This window comes from Primulina huaijiensis, chromosome 5 (genome assembly GCF_012295235.1).
Source record: "Primulina huaijiensis isolate GDHJ02 chromosome 5, ASM1229523v2, whole genome shotgun sequence".
In the NCBI taxonomy this organism is placed as follows: domain Eukaryota; kingdom Viridiplantae; phylum Streptophyta; class Magnoliopsida; order Lamiales; family Gesneriaceae; genus Primulina; species Primulina huaijiensis.
The window spans coordinates 20,128,624-20,149,326 of NC_133310.1; the positions used below are offsets into that span (position 1 = coordinate 20,128,624).

Sequence of the window (20,703 nt, forward strand, 5' to 3'; positions counted from 1 at the left end):
CAATTTATTCATTTGATTATGTTTTAAATATCAGTTCAAACCATAACTTTTCATTTGATTATGTTTTAAATATCAGTTCAAACCATAACTTTTAAGACCTGAATTGGTCGAAGCAGCACCGAATAGATTGCTTTATGATGAATTTAGTCAGCCATCTCTTTTTTTTTTTTTTAGTTCGGGTTCTTTTATTGATCCAATATTAATTTAATTCCTTTTTTAGAGAGAGAGCGATCAAAATTTGTATACACAACAGGTTGGGTGCAGATATTTCCAAGTAAAAGTTTGTATTCTTTTAAAGTTATTTCAAAATATTTTTTGAGGTATAAATATCCTTGAGAAATTTCTATCTATGATAAACTAGTATATAACAACGATTTGAATTTTATGATAGATTCAGGGTTTAAATGAGCATTTATCTTTAGAATATTTGTAAAAAAATTTGGATTCGGATTGGAATATATTTTAATGCTAATAACATTACGTCCTTATCGTCAGGTCCTTTAGACTCCAAAATGTACAGGACTTTCTGCATTTAAGTCAACTCCAAAGCCATATTTGTAAGATCTATCTTTAAAAGAAAATCAATAGATTTCTATATTTGCAATCAACTACACTTGCATCACTTCGGGAGATTTTGAGGCTGTGGCTTCTAATAACTTCCTGTCCTCTCTTGCTTCCTGCAAGTGAATCAGACATATGATCACAATTTAGATATTAAGATTTGAAATGCAGGTGCGTGCATGCAGGTACACACGCATATAGACCTGAAAATGCAGTATACTAGGATTGCACCTACCATTTCAGCTATGGTGTTTTTGTAAGCTTTGTCCAACTCGTCACAAACCACACTGATCGTGGGACGGCCAGAGCCTGAACTGGCTACACAGAGCACTGCTATCTGCAGTATGGATTCGAAATCTACGGAGTTAACATCTACATTCATGCGTGGATCCTGAAAATCTGTCAGTGGTCGTCTCATCATGTTCACATCCTTTGCCTGGAAAAAGTTTTGAGGATCATTGCCTTTCTAAGCTTATTAGTAAACACATATTGTGGAAGATGCATGAACCATATATAAGCCAAATTTTCTCTCGTGTGTCCCCAAATAGGATTGTGGAATGTGCTAATAGGACAGATGGAGAACATTATAGGAAACAACGGATGCATAATTAAATTTTTGCCAGAGGAAGGGAGAGACTCAAGGCCCTGCATTTGACACTGGGTCGTTTGATGAATCACCAAGAAATCAAGGCTTGTATGTGTAGGTTCACGGATGTGCAACTAGCTGAGTGTTAATAAAAGCTACCTTTCTAATCAGTTGATCTCTTGCATTCAGGTCTAGCTCTATTACTCGTTGCCCCGATAAAAGTTGGAGCATGACTATACCAAAACTATATATATCACTAGCACAGGTCAGCTTGGCATTACTCATGTATTCAGGATCCATATAACCAATGGTTCCCCGAACGTCCGTAAATACTTTACTTTCTTCCATTCCAATTATTCTTGCCAATCCAAAATCAGAAAGCTTTGCTTCCATTTTTTGAGTCAGGAGAATGTTTGTTAACTGCAGATGGCAAGGAGAAGTGCAAAATATTTTGAAGAATTAGGTAAAGAAAAACCAAAGCCATTGAAGAACAGAACAATTCAGATACATTTTCTTGATACACTTGCATCTCGTACTCAGATATGTAAATATTTTGTGTATTACCTTGATGTCTCTGTGAACGATGCAACCATCTACATGGTGATGCAGATGTTTAAGAGCAAGCGCACAATCTCTCAAGATTTTGACTCTTAGTTCCCATGTTAGTACACTATCTTTCCCTGCTAATCATATTGAAATGATCAGACATCTGTATTTTCCAAAGAACTTCGTATGAAATATTCTAAGAATTATCGAGAATGCATACTCAAGAGATGTTCAGCAAGATTTCCATTAGAGCAATATTCATAGACTAGATACTGTTTCCCATCTTCAAAGCAGCAACCAAAGAGACAGACTAGGTTTGCATGCCTGACTCTCGAAAGGCCTTCGATTTCTCTAAAAAAAGTATCTGTGGTGTTTGTTTGATATAACTGCTTGATTGCCACTGGTTGTCCGCTCGGGATCCTGCCCTTGTAAACTTCCCCTGCACTTCCTCTTCCTAGGTACTTCTTTTCGGGGAGAAAGTTAATCGCATTATCAATTTCCGTTTTTGAGAATCTGTAGAGGGCTGTGCAAGAGGCAGTGAGGCCATTGTCTTTGAGATGTTTTTCCTCTTTTTTCCGATTTTTTATAGCATATTTTATTAGTGTGATAATGGTCAATAGCCCACCCGTCGCTAATATTATTGCTAAGAGAGCTTCTGCCAGATTATCTGATGACATTTTAAGGGTGGGTGAGATTAGATTTTGAACTCAAGTGTGCATGTCATTTACTGCAGCAAGTGAGGTGACTATGAAACGAAGTTTGACTTACAGTTGAGTCTGATGTAATTCACTTGTTCTGCACATAAACAAATGAGGAAATGTCAGATCGGCAACTAAGGCCTAAGGGATATTCATTCAAGAAAACAGAAATCGCCCCTGAAATTAAAATTCTAGTTCTTTCGCTTAATGCACATATGCTCGATTATCAAAATCAGAAAACAAATATTTATCGGTTAAGATTCAGGAGTCCTGAAACATGATGCTCATTTCACCTGGTATGACCAAAGCAGGCAAGCATCTATTGAAACCACCGATCTCAGAGGAACCATTCATCTTCTCAGCTATCAGTGAGGCAATAACAGCCACTAGACATGTAGCCTTTTCTACGTGATCACTTTTATCAATCTTCAAGTGATCTAACAATGAATCGGTTTCTCTCGATATTGCAGAGGTGCAGTTGCCACAAGCATAATCAAACGTGGAAGAGCTGAAAAGTGAACATTTTCCTGTAACATTTGTTTTAATATTCGACAACTGAAGCTTAGAGCATTGGCCACTTCCTCTGTAAAAGTGATCATATCCACAGTTGTGAGCCGACACGTTTGGCTGTAGAGTAAACGGTCCAGAACAGTCGTTCCAGTGATCTTTAGCTATGAAGATATCTCCTGTTGGACTTTCAAGGGCTTGAAGGGCTAAGGCGTGCAGAAAAACAAGGAGGACGTTTTGACAGCAAGTTGATTTGGGAAAGAACCCATTCCAGTCTTTGAGTTGTTCTTCAACTTGAGTGCATCCTCCGATCGGTTGGTAAGGGAATGCAGAGAAATTTAATCCGCAAACTGCATGTCACAAGTGCATATGATCAAGAAAATTGAAGGTAAATTCTCGATTCTTGAATATACTTGTTTCATAGATTATTATAAATTTATTTCTACAATGAGAAAATTGAGGAAGCCCTTTAGCTTGAAGTACATAAATGACACCAAAAAAAAGATCTTTAAAAGTGAAAAAAGATAACATAAAAGAGAACAAAAACATTATAAACCTGGATTTCCTGTAGATGGCAATGAAAAACATTGGACATAAAAGAGAGATGTGAGCATTACATAAAGAAGATTAAATCTCAGAAATCTTTCTTTCATTTTCCTTCTTTACTAATCCGATTTAACACGAGAAGTTTGTCACAGATTTTCAATGTATGTGGCAGTCTTTTAAAAAACCAGTATCTTTCTTTGACAGCAAAAATGTGATACACATTTATACAAGACCTTTTCCTCATTAAAATCGAAGTTGGATAATCTTATCTATTGTTTTCTTGCTTAGTAATAGTCACCCCCGGATAAAATCAACTTTTCTTGGCCATGAATGTCTAATATATGAAAACCCGACTACATTCACGGGGATGTCCTCGAATTTGGCACAAAGCGTGTGAATGGAGAAAATATGCGTGTTTAGTTCAAGAAAATATATCAAGTGATGTGCCCAAAGATGGATTTTTGACAGCCAAAAACTTCTTAAAAATTAATCATTATTTTAGTTTGTGCAAATGCAAAAATTTTAGTCTTTTAGTTTAACGTACACTGCGGTTGGTCTATGTTGAGGAACCAAAATGAGTGGTCAAGTTCTTATTTTACACTAAATGAGGATGCCAATGAAAATTTCTACGTACCTCAAGTTAAAAGTTACTGCATTTTTATGTTTTTCTAAGTTCTTGATGAAGCCTCACAACATGATTGATTATATTTCTAAAAAAAATATTTATTTTTATTTATTTTCCCAGGAATAAATTTCGCTTATTACTATTTTAGATTAAATTTTCTCGCTCCAAAAAAATTAATATGATATTAACTCGATACATTGCATTTTCACTTTTAGACACCCTTGTATTTCCATATATCAAAGCATATTTGACAATCCAAAGTATTTAAATATCAATTTTAGTTCAACGTATATTGATGTGTGATATTTTTAGTTATGTATATTTCGTTAAATCAATTATATTCATGTAACTATGTTTTTTGATAAATGTTAATCCGTCTCTTCAAATAATGTAATTAAATGACCAATTTTATTGACAATTTTTTATAACTACGTTGTTTAAAAATTTCTTGAGATGTACACATGTTTGTAAACGTAATTATAAATTTTAACAAATATATTAGTCATTTATTTACATGATTTTGACGAAAAAAACTAAAATTGATCAAAAGAACATAGTCACAAAATTATAATTAATTCAACGAAATATACATGACAAAAAATATCAAACATCAACACTTACTGTACTTAAATTAATATTTTGCCTTTATTTTTTTCAGAGAAGACATCTTTTATTACATCTCAACTTTAATGCTGTCGAAAGATGTCTGAGAAACCGAGAAAATTAATCTCAAAATAAATAGTCGACACTTGAAATTTGGTTAAATATGTAAAGTGGAGAAATAACAGGTTGATTCTGCTGTGAATAACTGCGCCAATATAAACAATGCGATTCCCAATTTTGAGTGTAAAATGTGGGTCGTCATTTTGACGAGTTCTTTCCATTTCTCTGAAATAAATAATAAATAAAATTAAAGATGTGTCCCATTTATAATACAAAATTTTCATTTTCATAAACAGTAACATAAAAATTGCTTTTAATTTATGTTTGTATTATTTTTCAAAAAGATTCAATTACATATACAATGCATCATGCGTTAGTTCTTGCTGACACACTTGATGAAGGCACAAATAAAAGGCAGACTCGTCAATATTGATCTCAAAGAAGTAGAGAAATCAGTACAACATCAGAAGAAAATCTACCTCATGCACGAACCAGCAATGAAAATTTTCATAGATGGAGATGTCATCACTAACTTGACCAACCCGTTTCACTTAATATCACATACATCGAAGGACATGCGTCATCATAATTCTGCACAGGATGGTATCTGTCCTCAAACTCAAAATTCCTGTGTGTTCTGCTTCTCCATCTATTATTCTTGTGCTCACTAATGTCTTCATTTCCATCTCTGAGATCCCTGTCTATTTTGCTTCTCCCTCTGTCCAAATGCCTGTTATTGTCTTCCTCTCTATCTCTAAGATCCCGGTTTGTCTTGCTTCTCCCTCTGTTCCAATACTCATCTCTGTCTTCTTCTCTGTCTCTACGATCCCTGCTTGTTTTGCTTTTCCCTCTATCATGTCTCTCTCTTTTACGACTGATTTGGTGACCCTTGCCTCTCTCTTTTCTATGACTGTTTCGCCGTTCATGTGGCGTTCTACATGATTGTGTGGAATAACATTCTTCGAAGATTTCCACATTATCGGTCCTTTTTCCACTACCCATCTGTTCTTGTGATTGACTCCTATCAGTCTTTCCTCATGGCTTCTTGAGTAATCATCTCTATCACGTCCAACCCTCACAGTATTTCTATTAGGATCTCGTAAGCCGATATACCAACTGGAATCTCGTCTTTGAGCCTGAACCCCATCCATGAAGTCCTCTGAACCATAACGAGAGTGAAACTCATTTCCGTTATCATGTAATTGGCCTTCATGATATAATGTTGCCTGATAATTTCTTGATCCAGAAACAACAGTAGCACTCTCATGCCTATATGAATATTCAGATGCAGATGCATCTGCCTCTTCAGCTGTCTTTGACATGCTACCAATCACTCCAGCTTGCTTGATTTCCTCCATATATTCCCCTATAATATCCCTCATGACCTTTAGGCCAACATGAGGGAGGGATTATAAAATATTAGTTCAAGTTCTAACTTCTAAGTACAGTGATTTATTGACCAGAACATCAATTTAAAGGAAATATAATCTCAAGCGAGCTACAATACCAGGTGAAATCGTAGTAAAAATAAATAAATTGCCGACATAAAAAATTGGGGTTGAACAGCAGGGGCCTATGCCCCTCCCATCTCTATGCAGAAAAAGGTGATAATATGCACATGGTGTGATTCAAATATCTCACGTGGTTCTGGCACTGCACGGCCACAAAGAATTCACCCTAGCCAATTTGTTAAGGAATTTTTTCCAAAAGTAACCTCCTTTAACATAATGATGGTACCACTATATTGAGGACAAAAACACAGATACCCCAAAAAATTCATTGTCCCAACTCTCACACAAAAGTTTGTGCCACATCAAAAAGGCACAATGAACAAGAGGAGAGGAGTACAATTTAACATGTAACAAAGAATACAAAATAAAAACCTCCAACCTCTGTAGTATTTCGTTTCAATTTCTTGCTGCGATAAGACGTCCTTCTGCGTTCGTAATCTCTTTCCTCAGCTACTAATTCCTCCCTTGTCTTGAATTTATTTGTATCCTAGAATATCATAGATGTCATGAACAAATAATAGAACATTAATAAATAGAAACTTATCAATATTTATCAAAAGATAAAAATGTCGCAAGTTGTGACATCCTGCAAACAGTATCATAAATATTACAATCATCATTCTCATTTCAACCATCACGCCACGAGTGCATAGTATAAAAATATACACACACACAAACAACAGAACCCCTGAAAACTTTTGTAACTACCCGTAGAGAGCTGGTCATCTCACATTAAATTCCGATGGTGAATGTAGAAGTACAAACATGCAATGGTAAACCCTACATCAACGGAAATTTAAAGCACCCCCTTAAGAACATGACGATTATCACAAGTTATCTCGAAAATTGACCACATGCATTTTCCATTGAAAAAGCAAAAGAATTCTACACGAAAACACAATACCTTAGAAATCCATTTAAAGCTGATCAGACAACCAAAGCCACTTCTTCGCGGCGTCGCTAAGCCTGAAGCGTTGATTGAGATTCACATCATCCCCAAACAATGATATCGTTGCATCACTCTCACACCAAGAAGTTGATTAAACTTCAAATTTTGGGTTGATTCCATTTTATTTATGTATTTTTTATTAAAACTTGTGAGGCCTCAGGTCATGTATTAAAATTTCAGTTATAAAAACAAATGCATTAACTAATCTTTATATCAGCCATTTTATTATTAACTATCAATTCACTTTATTTACGCTTTTGCTACAAAAATTCATTGGTGCTCCTCTTCCCAGTATTATATCAGTATCATGCCAGGTAAGTTTCTCCATTGAAGCAAGCACGCAATATTGTCACCAGTAATCCCCAATGATGGAACCTACTCAAATCCCTGACTGATTTCACTCTGGAAAACTTTGGAAATCGCTTTTATCGCGGCATGGCAATCAAAACAAGCTCTTAAATTCTTTAGAACAAGTATACGAGATCCATCTGGTGTACTGAATAGTGCAAGCTTTTATTTCGAATGAGTCCTATCGTTAGCAGTGAATATGTGACTCTCGTGGCCTTTTTTACCTTTGCAACCTGTTGCCAGTCGCCTGCCTCCGCATAAATATTCGACATGGTGACATAGGCAGCAGCGTCTCTGAGCACATCCATGTTAAAAAGTTCATCAGCAGCTCTCTTAGCAAAATCTTGATTCTCATTGATCCGACATGAATTTAAAACCGATGACCACATTATTTCATCAGGCTCGAACGGCATCCATGATTGTCTCAGCTTCATTGAATCATCCCCTTCTACAGAGCACATCAACTTGAATTGAAATACCGTAATGCTTCGTCAACAAGCCCGCGGTGGCTGCAGGCTCTTAAAACACAAGGGAACTAACCTCAATGTGGTTTTGTCATCTCCGTTTTGGGCATACGCACAGATCAATGCATTCCAAGAACGGTATTCTGGACAGGCATCTCTTCAAAAATTACAATAGCATCCTTCATGGATCCACATTTTCCATACATGTCAAGAAGTGCACTGCCACAAAAAACGTTAAGACATAAATCAACTTCTTGTCATGGAAGAGTGAAACTGCTTCCCCAGTGAGAGCAAAGCCAAGTTTGCCGATCCTCTAAGATAAAAGCTTCACGAGGTTGCTTGTTTTGTGAATATCCACCAATCAATATCGTCCAAGACACTGCTGTTCGATCACCCATTTTATCGAACATCTCCCTAGCATCAAAAAAATTGTCCGGCTTCAGAAAACAAGAAATCATCATGTTTACCGAGCATGTATTTTTTCGAGGCATTTGATCAAACATTTGTCTCGCCTCAAATATCTGGGACCTTGTGAGTAAGTTCTTCTGATGGAAATCGTGGCGACAAATCTCTGGGTCAAATGATGTTTTAATGATGCGGGCGTCAACCAAATTCTTCATGTCATTCTTGCTGCAAATTTTCATACCCTCAGTTGAACTTTGTATTAAAAGAAACAGCTGGTGAAAGAATAACAGGAGAGCAGTTAGAAGGGAAACATAACAACAATAGGCAATAATTGTAGACCTGTTCGTGTGGTAGAATTGCTTTATAGCAACCATGATTTTATGCCATGGATTTGCAGCCTTTAAGTTGTTCATGTTGCTAAATTGAATCTGTGGACAGGAAAAAAGGAACAAGTTTTAAGCAGCTCAAGAAGACAGATGGTGAAAAACTGACAGAAATTAAATAACTAGGTAGTTTTAAGTACCTTGCAGCAAAAACAGCATCCATGAATATCTTAACAGAGGTCCACGGCTGACGGTTAGCCTAAAAGTAAAGTTCAAGCCAGATAAAGGATTAAAGACCTGCACTTCATATAAGGAAACAAACAAGATGGAAATAGCTAAAAAAAAATTAAACAAACCTCCCAGTAAAAGAATACAAACTATGGGGCCAAGCCTTACTAAATCCAAAAATAATACCATTAAATAGCACCAAATGAAAAAATGATGTTAGCAATGGCTAACAAAATTAACATGATTTTCAGGAAATTTGAAGGGAACACACCCTATGCAGGAACAAAAGAAGAAGACATGTGTGGAGCAGTTTTCCCTTTAAATGACTAGAATCCATGACAACACCAACTTAGTATGGAAGATATCCATTATCATGAAGAAGTAGCATTATAATGTATTAGCGTCTCAGGAGTTTCCAAAAGATGAGGACCAGAAACAACGGAATTCAGAATTTGCAAAACTGGCGATTTAGATGAACTTCTGCCTGAACAATAAGCAAACAAATGGAATTTTTTCTTTGCAAAGAGTCTTTTAACTAATCAATACATGGCAGTAGGGAAAATATACACTTCTTCTGATAACAGAAGCCTGAGTGAATAGTTGCCCAAAGTCACATTTCATGGTATGCTAGTGGGAATTGTTAAAAAATTGGCTGAAGAAACGATTTCTGTAATCTAAATGAATTGCAGCTGAGTTTGGGCTTCCATTGCAATTTCGACAGGTACGTTGCAAAAATGGGGGAATCTATGGCTAAAGAAAGATAAAAAGCCCTTTTTTACATCATTGCTAATGATATGATGCTAACGTATAGCAGACATTCATCTACCGCACATTGTTTCGCCACCCTTGAAATATGCTACTAGCTCTTAACATGCTCGAGCTACCACAACATCCGTTTTCTAAAATATAAATGGATACATTGATAGGGAAAAAAATATAACAGAAACAAGAAATTTTTTGAGATTCATGTTCCTCATTTATTTGAGGTAGCCATTGAAGCACCTTTTTTTTGGCATCATTCTTTCCTGTATCCTACTGTAAAGGTGTCTTCTCCCAAAACCCACTCCTAGTATGTAGTAATGAATAAACTGCAGAAAGCACAAAACTATGGCATGGTTAAACTGCAGACAACATAAAAAAAGGGAAAAAAAATGCAGCAATGATCTGAAAAAACAAGTTCAAAACCGGACACTATTTTGTAGATCCAGTTATGATCAATTTGAAAAGCTGGTAAGGCAGGTTACAGACTTTTCGGAGTTTTTGTTAGTTAGGTTTTCTAGCTAGAATAAAATCACATTGGATTTGCGAACTATTTTTGTAAGGTCTAGAAATTCAAACGACGTAACCCGACTGCATGCAAATCTAGGGTTTTATGAAAATGTCTGATTTATTATTCTAGATGCATTAAGTACAGGATCATGACATGATTTCTATGATTATATGACATGGTTACTTGAATTGCATAATATAGGGCTTTTAGTAGTATTTCACGCTCGAACAAAGAACGGAAACCGGGGACCGTTGAGGAAAATGTTTTATTAAATAATTATTTTTAATTATTTAATATATGGTGTATTTATTTTGTAATTTTCGAAAATTGGCTTTTTAAGATATTTTTATACATTGAACCATATTTTAAACCGGTAGGCGATTTTTAGCAAAATGGAAGACTTTTTGATGACTCGGTTAATATTTTTGAAAAACTAATTTAAACGAAATATTTTACGAGTGTGGTATTGGGCTTGATGGGCTTATTTTAACATATTTTGGGCCTAGACTCCTACACATTTTATTTTTTTAAACCTAAGCCCAAAAACCCTAATGTTATTAATCAAAAAAAAAAAAACGCCCACTCCTCAACCCTTGCACGCCCACCTCCAGCAGCCACTCATGAGTTCCAGCAGCAGGTTTGATCGGTTTTCTCAAGGATTTTCATAAGAAACGTTGTCTCGTCCCTCCGGTATCCATCTCTCGCATCGCTTACATTGTTTTTCGAGCGTTTAATCGCAAAAGCACGCCCTATACCTTCGGTTTCTCATCTTTCACGTCATATTATGTATTTTGATTCTATTTTACATGATGAATGATAGATCTATTGATTTGGATCAGTTTTTACACTTTTTCTTCATGCATATGATTTTTGACTTTCATGTGAAGGGGGCTGCCGGTTCTTGAGAGGTGGGGAACGTTCTACAAGAGTTTTAGAATAGGTTTAGGTGAAGACTTCAGAACTGGATTGGTTTGGTATGTGGCAGATCGAATTTCTTGTTTGTGACTTGGTTTGGGGTGTTCGGGTGGTTCACGTGTATTCGAGTGCATGGAGCTGAGGGCCATGGCTAGGGCAGTTCAGGAAGGGTCGTTTGTGGCCTAGGATAGGTTGGTTCGAGCCTGGTCCGAGCCGAGTGGGTGTAGGATGGTTTGGCTTCGAGGTTGAAATTTGGGGTTTTGGTTCGCGGGAGTGGCGCCTGTGGCGCTACACAATTAGTGTCGCAGCGCTTGAGCTTCGGTGCTTGTAGCGCCGCAGCGTCGGTGCATGGCGCCTAGGCGCTTACCAAGCGCCGCAGCGCTACACAGCCAGCGCCTAAGCGCTAGTCCAGTACATGAGGGTTAATGATTTTAGTCAGCATGTCTCGTTTTGGGTGTTGATAGGTCGATGTGTCCGAGGTTATTGATGGTTTAAATTGGGTATACGGGGTTTGGTTAGGAGTATCTGAACTATGGTTAAGTTTCGGGTTGATTCGGGTTAAAACCGAGACTCCAGTCTAAGTTTTAAACAGATTATAGAAGTTAAAGCGTGAGCTCAAGTTTACGTCTAAAAAATGATTAAAAATATGTGGCGTTTGGTAAGTTTGAATGGGAAATGGTCTTTTTGCACCGAGTTAGGTTATCAGCCATGGCAGTGCCCTGACAATTGATAATGCATATTTGAAATGTATATGTTGATTATGAACATGGATTTTTATGTGAATGTTGGAAAACACGTTGCATGCTTGGTTTTAAAGAAATATATGTATATGCATAAATTTTACAAGTAATGAAAATGTTTTTGAAGGAGGTAAGTTGGTTGTGACTAAAATGAACACGAACACGTAAGGTCAAGGCTCAGTGGACGAGTAAAAATGTCGATAATGTCCCCGCCGTAGGGTACCGCGGTTATATGTAGATGGATTCATCGACCTAGAGCTGATACGAAAGTCACAACTAATTATCTGAATTCAATGAAAGAAAAATTATTATGTATACGATGACATGATTTGATATGAATATGTTTATGTTCATGCTTTTTAACATCAAGAAAATTACTTTGTTTACAGTACTTTTCACTCTTACATGATATATATATGTACTTGTTGTAACGGTTCAGGTGTGTTGAGTCTTTAGACTCACAAGGTGTGATTGATGCAGGCGATCATGTGGACGAGGAGACTAGAGACGCTGAAGACTGAGTAGGCCAAGCTGGGGTGCACGTGAGAACCCGAAGACCTTGCATTTCTTCCACATAATATGATTATGAGACATGGGTTTTAAACAGTATTTCAAAATATTCACGATTTTTATGCTTCGGTGATTGTCAGATTTCTAGATTTATGTTGGTGTTTATTTTTAAACAGTAACTTCTAAGTGGAAGTCACGTTTGCGTTTTCTTTAACTGCATTTATTTTTATTCAGTGGTTGGATGACCTTTTAAAATGCATGATTGACATATCTATATGTATATGAGTACGTGTGTATTTTCGGCCATAGCTTCGAACAAAAATTTCAGTAGTATTTAAGAAATAGACGTTTCAATTTTAGCGACCAATCATTTTAATAAGGGTGTTCGATATTGATCATTCAATTGAGCCATACATGTAAGAAATAAATACTAAACCAGAAACTGTCTTGGTTGGTCTACACCCACACACCCCAACCCACTTAACCAAATTCAGTCACTTCATGTGCACCAAAGTGACCAAACAATATTAGATCTCTAGTGTGTAGCCCAATAATTCAGCCTCTTGAAGCCTGGTAATTCTTTCTTTTACTACGTAATTCAATTTGCCAATCCAAATATCAGTACGTGAGAGTAAGAATTTGAACAAATTAAGAAATAAATGGCTTGTAATGTATCTACAACGTTTTGATTAGTAACAATGATCTTGAAGAAAATACACATACCGGTACACAAAAGTTTAGCAACCCGTACTACTTCAGGCACTAAACCTGGCTATTTGTGAAGGAGATAATATATCAATATCCTCAAGTTTCTATGCATGTCTAAGGAACCAAATCAACCTTGACCAGTTTTCTTGTTAACCAAACAATCGGATTTTGTATCAGATACCTATAGCCTATAGGTTGCAAGAGCAGGGTAGCGGGTCCTAAAATTATTTTGCATGAGGCGGGTTCCGTTAGTCTCCAGTCTTTGGACGAAGCACAAATTCGGTATATCGATTTACTGCACATACTCGAACCAAATTTTCAGCCACTGAAGATTTTCTTTGACTTTAGTGTCACCGAGTTATCAAATTTGATGTGAAACAAATATTGGTTCACAGGCCAAGACGGACGTCCACCTGAAGCAGTCACCTGAGCAAGTTTTAATTTACCCTTTTTGTCATCTCTACTCCACACTCCACACTCCACCTTCAGGACAGTGTGGTTTCGAAGGGTTATAGGTCATGTCAGACCACACGCCACAATTAATACAAGCAACAAAATGTAGCAAAAATAGAAACTTCAACAGAAAATAAACTCTTCAATTGCACAATCGCACACATTAAACCCCAAATAAAGTTAACTAAGCATTAAAGCGCAAAAGGGACTGCTTGTTTTACAATTTTCTTCAATGTCGAAGCTTCGAACGGTGTTTTCTTGATTTGAAACCATTTTCCCCTGCTATACATCAGAACATAAACAAGAAATCAATAAAAACTTCTATCATCATTGAATAATATATATGAACGTACGAAAGGGATAATAAGGAGAGAAATTACAGTTTTTTGAGGGAGATGACTGAAGCTGATGATGTGCTCTAATCTAAAGAAGAAAATCCTCGTTACAGAGATGTAGGTTAGACTCGAGTCCGACACAAATAATCCCGGCCGGGCCGTTTGATAGGGGTTGGGCTTTTCTAACAAACATGCTTTTATCCTACCTAAGATCATTAAATATAGAGCAGGTCTCTCTCACGAATCTTTATATGTGACACGAATCAACCCTACGTTCATACCGATATTCACAATAAAAAATAATACTCTTAGTATAAAAAATAATGATTTTTCATGGATGACCCAAATAAGAGATTTGTCTCACAAAATACGATACGTGAGACCGTCTAATTTAGTTTTTGCCTTAAATATATTTTGCATAACAATGAAGATATTATTTTTATTTTAAAGAATAGGCATATTCTGAAACGATCTTATAGATTTATATCAATGATATGAGTCGATCATATCTATATTTACTATAAATATTAATATTTTTGTATAAAAAAATTATTTTTTAATAAGTTGAGTTGGGTCAGAAATTCATCTCACAAACTTGACTTATAAAACAGTTTCACAAACTTTTTTGTGTATTTTAAATATGATAGTTATTATTGNTATTTAAAATAAGTTACTTGGACTAAGATGATGAGAATGAAATTAAAATTTAGTACGAAATAAGACAAAGCTACAACCTTGCTATCGTGACAGGATCAACAAGGCCAGTAGTTGGAACAACATCTTTTCTTGATTATTATTTTGAAATTTTAATATAAATAATTATTAAAGTGTAATATATTTGTAGAATAGGTATCTTTTGATACGGTCTCACGAATCTTTATATGTGAGACGGATCAACTCTATCGATATTCACAATAAAAATTATACTTTTAGCATAAAAAGTAATACTTTTTCATGAGAGATCCAAATAAGAGATTCGACCCACGAAATTGATCTGTGAGACCGTCTAACAAGAGTTTTTGTGATATTTGTATATGGTATGGTATCCAACTAGGAAAATCAGTTTGAGGAAGATTTTCTTGCCTCTTGGCCACAATGCCGCATACAAATAACTACTCTTTTTTCAACTTTTATTTTTATATATTTTTTTTCAATATCTATTTCTAATTTTTATCCCTAAGAAACACAAATAGTAATTTTCACTTTTAAAAATAAATGAAAGTAAAAAAAATCATTTTTGGTCATGTACTTTGTTTCATTACGAGTTTGATATTTTTTTTTTAGTAATCTTAGTCATTTTTTCTTTATGAGACTAATGTGACTTTGACAGGGGCGCAGCCACCCTCGCCTTCCCACCTAAATTTTACAATTTTTTTTTTGGCTTTTTTGTATTTTTTTATTTTTGTTTTATTTTTGTGTTTTGTTAGCTTTATTTTATTGATGCAAATTTGAAGAATTTTTGTTAATTATGAGTAATTTTTTTAAACGATATTCTGTAAATACCTATAATCAATTTTGACTTTCGCTCGTATTTTGCTCAAAAGGTTGAAGAACTTAATATGTAAGTTGATTTTTTAAATTAGCTTTAAGTTACAAATATATTTTTAGGCTATTTTTACAATAACACACAAATATATTAAATTTAGCTAATATGATAATACAATTCTGCAGTAACTACATATTTTATTATATCTTTATTTAATTTCTATTAATACTAAAAATTTTATAGAATTTTAATTTTTTTAGTATGAACTAGTGTATGTTTATAAGAATTGATTTTGAGAAAAATAAAGCGCAAATTTTTCATGTGAATCATAGTATGTGATATTATATGATTTATCAATTATTTGAATTTTGTGCATAATGATTTAAATAATGTATCAAGCTTTTTGTTTTCTATTAATGTCCATATTATTCTTTGATGTTTGTCAATATCATTTTTTTTTACCGTTGGTTTTAAAAAATGATGTGAACTGACTTTGGCTTTTGACCGCAATGATTTTTAAGAGTAAAAAATTTGAAAAATCTTTTTGGAATTAAGATAAGGCCATACATCAATTCAGTCTATGGGTGAATAAAATATCGATTTCAACCCAAATAACTTATCGAGCTGAATTAATTTTAAAAATCAATTTGTTTAATTGGAATTTTGGTTTTAGTTTTTAAAATTTGTTACAGGTCGGTCTTGCCAAAAAAAAATTATTCAATCACAGTTGAGCACCACTATCAATTTAATATATTTACAGCTACAATAGATTTTCAAGTTGAAAAGTTAATAATAGATTTAAGGATGAGACAGTTGAACTTCTTAAATTTAGTTGTGCTTTGGAACCCAAATAAACTTTAAGTTTCTTAATGTTGATCATATCTATCGACTTCTTGAGAAATTCTATTATATTGATTTCGATTCACAAGATTTGCATCACTTGAGAATGCAATTGGATCACTATAAAGTTGATGTTGCTGGCAATGAAAGATTTCAGAATTTATCAACTATTTTTGAACTATGTCGAAGATTAATTGTCAGGAACCTACGATTTGATTGACAGGTGATTTATATATTTTTATTTACGTCGTTTATTATTTATCGAATATGATATATTTATTTAATTGACAGCTTCATTCATCTTGTTTTAACTCGTCCCGTTTCTACAGCAACAACGGAACAAGCATTTTCATCAATGAAACTTGTTAAAACAACTCTTCGTAACAAGATGGAAGCATAATATTTCGGAGATTCTATGGTAATTTACATCGGACGAGATTTGGTTGAAAATTTTGATAACGATTTAATAATTAATGAGTTTTATTCTAAGAAAAATCGAAAAACATAACTTCAGTAGTGTTTTAGCTCCATGTTTTTGAAGGTATTAGATAGTCTTGTTCTATGTTTTCATGAAGTCAATGTTTACATATTTTTTATTTTAAATTTTTTAGTTAATTATGTATTTTATTAAATAAGTATTAGACGGAGTCAGCCCCAGGTAATTTTGAATTATGGCTCCGCCCCTGGACGTTGATATGTGTGATGAAACATTGACACTTTCGTTGAAAAATAACTAAAATTATAAAAAAAAAATCGAAAGATAGATGAATAAAACTGAAATTCGATAAGCAGATGAATAAAATAACAAAGTGACAAACACGTGTGATCAAAAAGATAGTTTTCCATTGTCACATTATTATAAATTTAATTTTGGAGTAATGGATAAAGATTCAACTCTTTTATCAATGGAAGACATCATTATTTTAATTGATCCTCGATTTAGTGGGTTCGATGGCTATTAGTGTTGATGTTTGAATACCCTTTAATCACGTATGATTCGTTGTAATTATAATGTGAGTGGGTTTGATAATGAGTGCTTTCATTCTAACATATACATACATGTACGTGTATGTATATTGAAATTTGTGATTTTCTAAATAATAATAATATTTCTTATTTGAAAGTAAATTAAAAAGCCATCTTTCTGAATCCCCATGCCGAAAACATATATTTTCTCGAATTCTTTTATCAGAATTTTAAACTTTAAAGGGATTTTCAATATAAAATTTATCACCATGCTTGAACTTTAACGCGAAAAGTATTGTTATAATTATTTATTACTATTATTCAAACCTTAGGGGTCAATTGACCCCTTCACGAAAGGGTAACCTCGCCATATATATATATATATATTTATTTGTGTATATATATGTACTTACATGTATATATATATATATGTATGTATATAGAGTTTTGATATGTTGCACATTCGTCGTTCACACTTAGATGAGAAGCGATAGGGTTTCACTCACTTATTTGATGTACAATTTTGATGTGTTTCATTACATCTAATATATGAGTGTCACCTCATCGAATGTACAACATATCAAAACTCTATATATATACATACATACATAAACATGTGAGCAGCGATGGTGTTTGACTATCTTATTGGATGTACAATTTTGATGGGTTTCATCGATGATATCATATCTAATATGTGAGTGTCACCTCATCGACGATAGCATACATATACATATACACACATATATATATATATAGTTTTGATATGCTGCACACCTACCGCACACACCTATGTGAGCACCGATGATGTGTCACTCACCTATTGGATGTNCCATTTGCAATTCCCTTGTTGTTGCCGCCATTATTTAATTCACCTTGAACTAAGCAATAAAAATCTCCCCTTATATAAAGCACAACTCAATCATCCGCCCTCTTACACCTCCTTTATTCTTCTTAATTCCTCCTTGATTCCACGATGTCGAAGATATTTTTAAGCCATTCTTCTCGTAACATGATGTCGATACACGGCAGCGGCGGCCGCCGCGTACACAAACAGTCCCTCGACGAGTGTTGGGAGTGGGAATTCGCTGATTTAAAATTGTGAAGCAACTGACACCAAATGGTTGAACATGGAGAAATGCTAACATCTAGGCAAGTCCAGTCCTTGGCTTTAACCCCCAACACTTCAATTTTCATCTTGTCTTTTGCCTTTTCCTCTATGTTGGCCAAATGGTGGGGGAACAATAGATGGGATCCATTGATGAATCTTGACAATTTCATGAATTATCTAAAGATTCCAAAATGGTTAACATTTATATATTTTCCCATTATTCTCAACTTCATATTTGGGCGTTATGCTTCGGAAGTTCTTGTGTGTGTGCACGCGTGTTTTTTTTCTCAGATATTGTAAGAAATAATTGTGTTGTTTTTCAGTGTTGTAAGCGATCATTTCCTTGTAAAACTCGAAAGTTGCTTGATTTTTAATATCCAACGATCATTTACTCCTATGCATGGTTGTTTTTGTTGTTGTTTATTATTATTATTATTATTATTATTATTATTACAGTTGTAGATTGTAGCTAGCTAGCATATTATATTATTTGTTTATTTTGATTCATTTTTAATTTTTTTTTTAAATCTTGGATGTCACATATAAAACTGAGAATAATATTGAATGATAGAATAATAAATATCGAAATATTGGATTTGAATATCATAAAATGTACGTGCATAACATTATATTGTACGGAACCATAGAATCTGCATTAATTGTCATCAAGAGGGACGAAGAATAGCGATAATTTATTTATTTTTAAAAATTAATGAAAGATTAGTTAAGCTATGGTTTAGATCAGAATAGGGACGATGAATCATTAAACCTCCTTAACTTATGTTAATATTAACAATGTTAGAAAATCTGTCTTAAACATATGAAACTTAATTTTTAAGGTCGGTGTCTTAATTAATGGAATGACAAGCATTACAATACAAAATTAATATTAAGTTATTTTTCCGTCTCATGAAAGAGTCATCCATTAGATTATAAGATAATAATAATTATTATTATTATATCTTCGATGACAATTAATTAAATAATGAATTACGTCAAATGGCAGTTCACTAGCTTAACTTATGAATATAATTATATATATATTTATTGATATGATGTTCATCGTATTTATATATATCTCAATCACTGAGCTAATATTCACCTAGTAAATATACAATTTTGATAACTTCATCAAGTACAATATGTGAATATCAATCACTTTAACGGTGGACACGGTTGGTGGAGAACATATCAAAATGTATATATAATTGTGTTCACATTTGTGGTCATAGCTGAGGTGATACTCACATAGTAGATGTACAATATTTTGATATGATTCACCACGTCAGATTCGACGACTGTCCTCACCGTACTAAGACGAGTCTTTCCAACGTGCTTATGTCCTCACTCACAAGGTCACCCATAATAGAAGGAGAGGGATTTCAAAACTGTTCAGATATTATTTTAGTTGGTCCTTTGTTGCTGCTACTTTATCTAGTGCCACCACCACCTATTCATTGTTGTTTTCAATGGTGGGCTCATCAACTCAATTTTTTTTTTAAAAAATAAAAACTTATTTTTTATATAAAAAGTTAAAAAATAAAATTTTCATTTCAGCATCTCTCGTCTTCCCGTTGAATCTACGATTCTACACGTCTTCTTATCGTTTAGAAAATAGATCAAACCAGCATAAGGATCTTAAAAGTTTATATATCTATCCATTACTATAAAGAAATACCAACTAATTTGGTCTCGTCTTATCTTACTAAACAAACTAATCATTAAATAATAATACTACCATCATTTTTTGTCGGTGAGGTCTTAGCTCAATTATTAAGGTTGAGGCCTTGAGATTTGTTGACCTAAAGTTCGAGTCTGCTGATTGAGGTTAGTTTTCCTAACCTATTTAGGTAGATTTAGTTATTTCTTTGTACTTTTTTCGTCTGAGATAAGCAAGAATCGGGTAAACACTCAATTGCCGTCAGTAGTGCAAACAGTTACATTATATCTTTCTAATCTGGAGCAATATCATATTTGTATTTTAAAAAAATATTACCATCATATCACAAAAAAAAATTTATATCATCGTTTTTCAAGAAAACAGAACATTCTTCACACGCTAATTTTACAAACTACAACAAAATAATTACAAATTTTTTTCGAACAATAATTATTTGAATCATGGACTTAAATTATAGAAAATTCGTCGTCACGAGTCTCACGAATCTATTGACTCAATGATATATTTTTCCCAAAAATTAAGATAGATCTCAAGTTCGAAACCAGTAAATCGCCTTGCCCTATTTTTTAGAGGGAAAAAAAACTCTATGCAACGACATGATGTTAGACTAATTGGTTAAGTGCCGAATATTATTATGTGTTGAAGTATTGTTTATAGAGTAGGTCTCTTGTGAGACGGTCTCACGAATCTTTATCTGTGAGACGGGTCAACCTTACTGATATTCACAATAA

General features: G+C 34.1%; 2 protein-coding genes and 1 long non-coding RNA gene across 3 annotated transcripts; 1 reads left to right on the forward strand and 2 right to left on the reverse strand.

The window, feature by feature from the left end:
* Window positions 1-386: 386 nt before the first annotated feature.
* Window positions 387-5,418, reverse strand: LOC140977724 (wall-associated receptor kinase-like 21). The gene is made up of 8 exons (XM_073442468.1): window positions 5,298-5,418; window positions 2,685-3,248; window positions 2,462-2,488; window positions 1,914-2,360; window positions 1,712-1,827; window positions 1,307-1,567; window positions 797-997; window positions 387-677 (listed from the first exon to the last, which is right to left on the reverse strand). The coding sequence occupies exons 1-8, from the start codon at window positions 5,416-5,418 to the stop codon at window positions 609-611; spliced, it is 1,806 nt and encodes a 601-aa protein (XP_073298569.1). The 3' UTR covers window positions 387-608.
* Window positions 5,129-14,071, reverse strand: LOC140976930 (uncharacterized). The gene is made up of 3 exons (XM_073441366.1): window positions 13,778-14,071; window positions 6,623-6,730; window positions 5,129-6,117 (listed from the first exon to the last, which is right to left on the reverse strand). The coding sequence occupies exons 1-3, from the start codon at window positions 13,844-13,846 to the stop codon at window positions 5,434-5,436; spliced, it is 861 nt and encodes a 286-aa protein (XP_073297467.1). The 5' UTR covers window positions 13,847-14,071; the 3' UTR covers window positions 5,129-5,433.
* LOC140976931 (uncharacterized) lies at window positions 10,805-12,609 on the forward strand. The gene is made up of 2 exons (XR_012175344.1): window positions 10,805-10,920; window positions 12,366-12,609. It is a non-coding gene; the product is annotated as an uncharacterized lncRNA (long non-coding RNA).
* Window positions 14,072-20,703: the final 6,632 nt, after the last annotated feature.

Coding starts and splice junctions, on each gene's coding strand:
- LOC140977724 (XM_073442468.1), bottom strand. CDS start 5,418: ATGGAAATGAAGACATTAGTGAGCACAAGAATAATAGATGGAGAAGCA. Junction 3,249..5,297: donor GATGACGCATGTCCTTCGAT/GTATGTGATATT, acceptor TGTGACATGCAG/TTTGCGGATTAAATTTCTCT. Junction 998..1,306: donor GAGATCAACTGATTAGAAAG/GTAGCTTTTATT, acceptor AACTTTTTCCAG/GCAAAGGATGTGAACATGAT.
- LOC140976930 (XM_073441366.1), bottom strand. CDS start 13,846: ATGTATAGCAGGGGAAAATGGTTTCAAATCAAGAAAACACCGTTCGAA. Junction 6,731..13,777: donor CTTCGACATTGAAGAAAATT/GTAAAACAAGCA, acceptor ATGATATTCTAG/GATACAAATAAATTCAAGAC. Junction 6,118..6,622: donor TGAAACGAAATACTACAGAG/GTTGGAGGTTTT, acceptor GTTGGCCTAAAG/GTCATGAGGGATATTATAGG.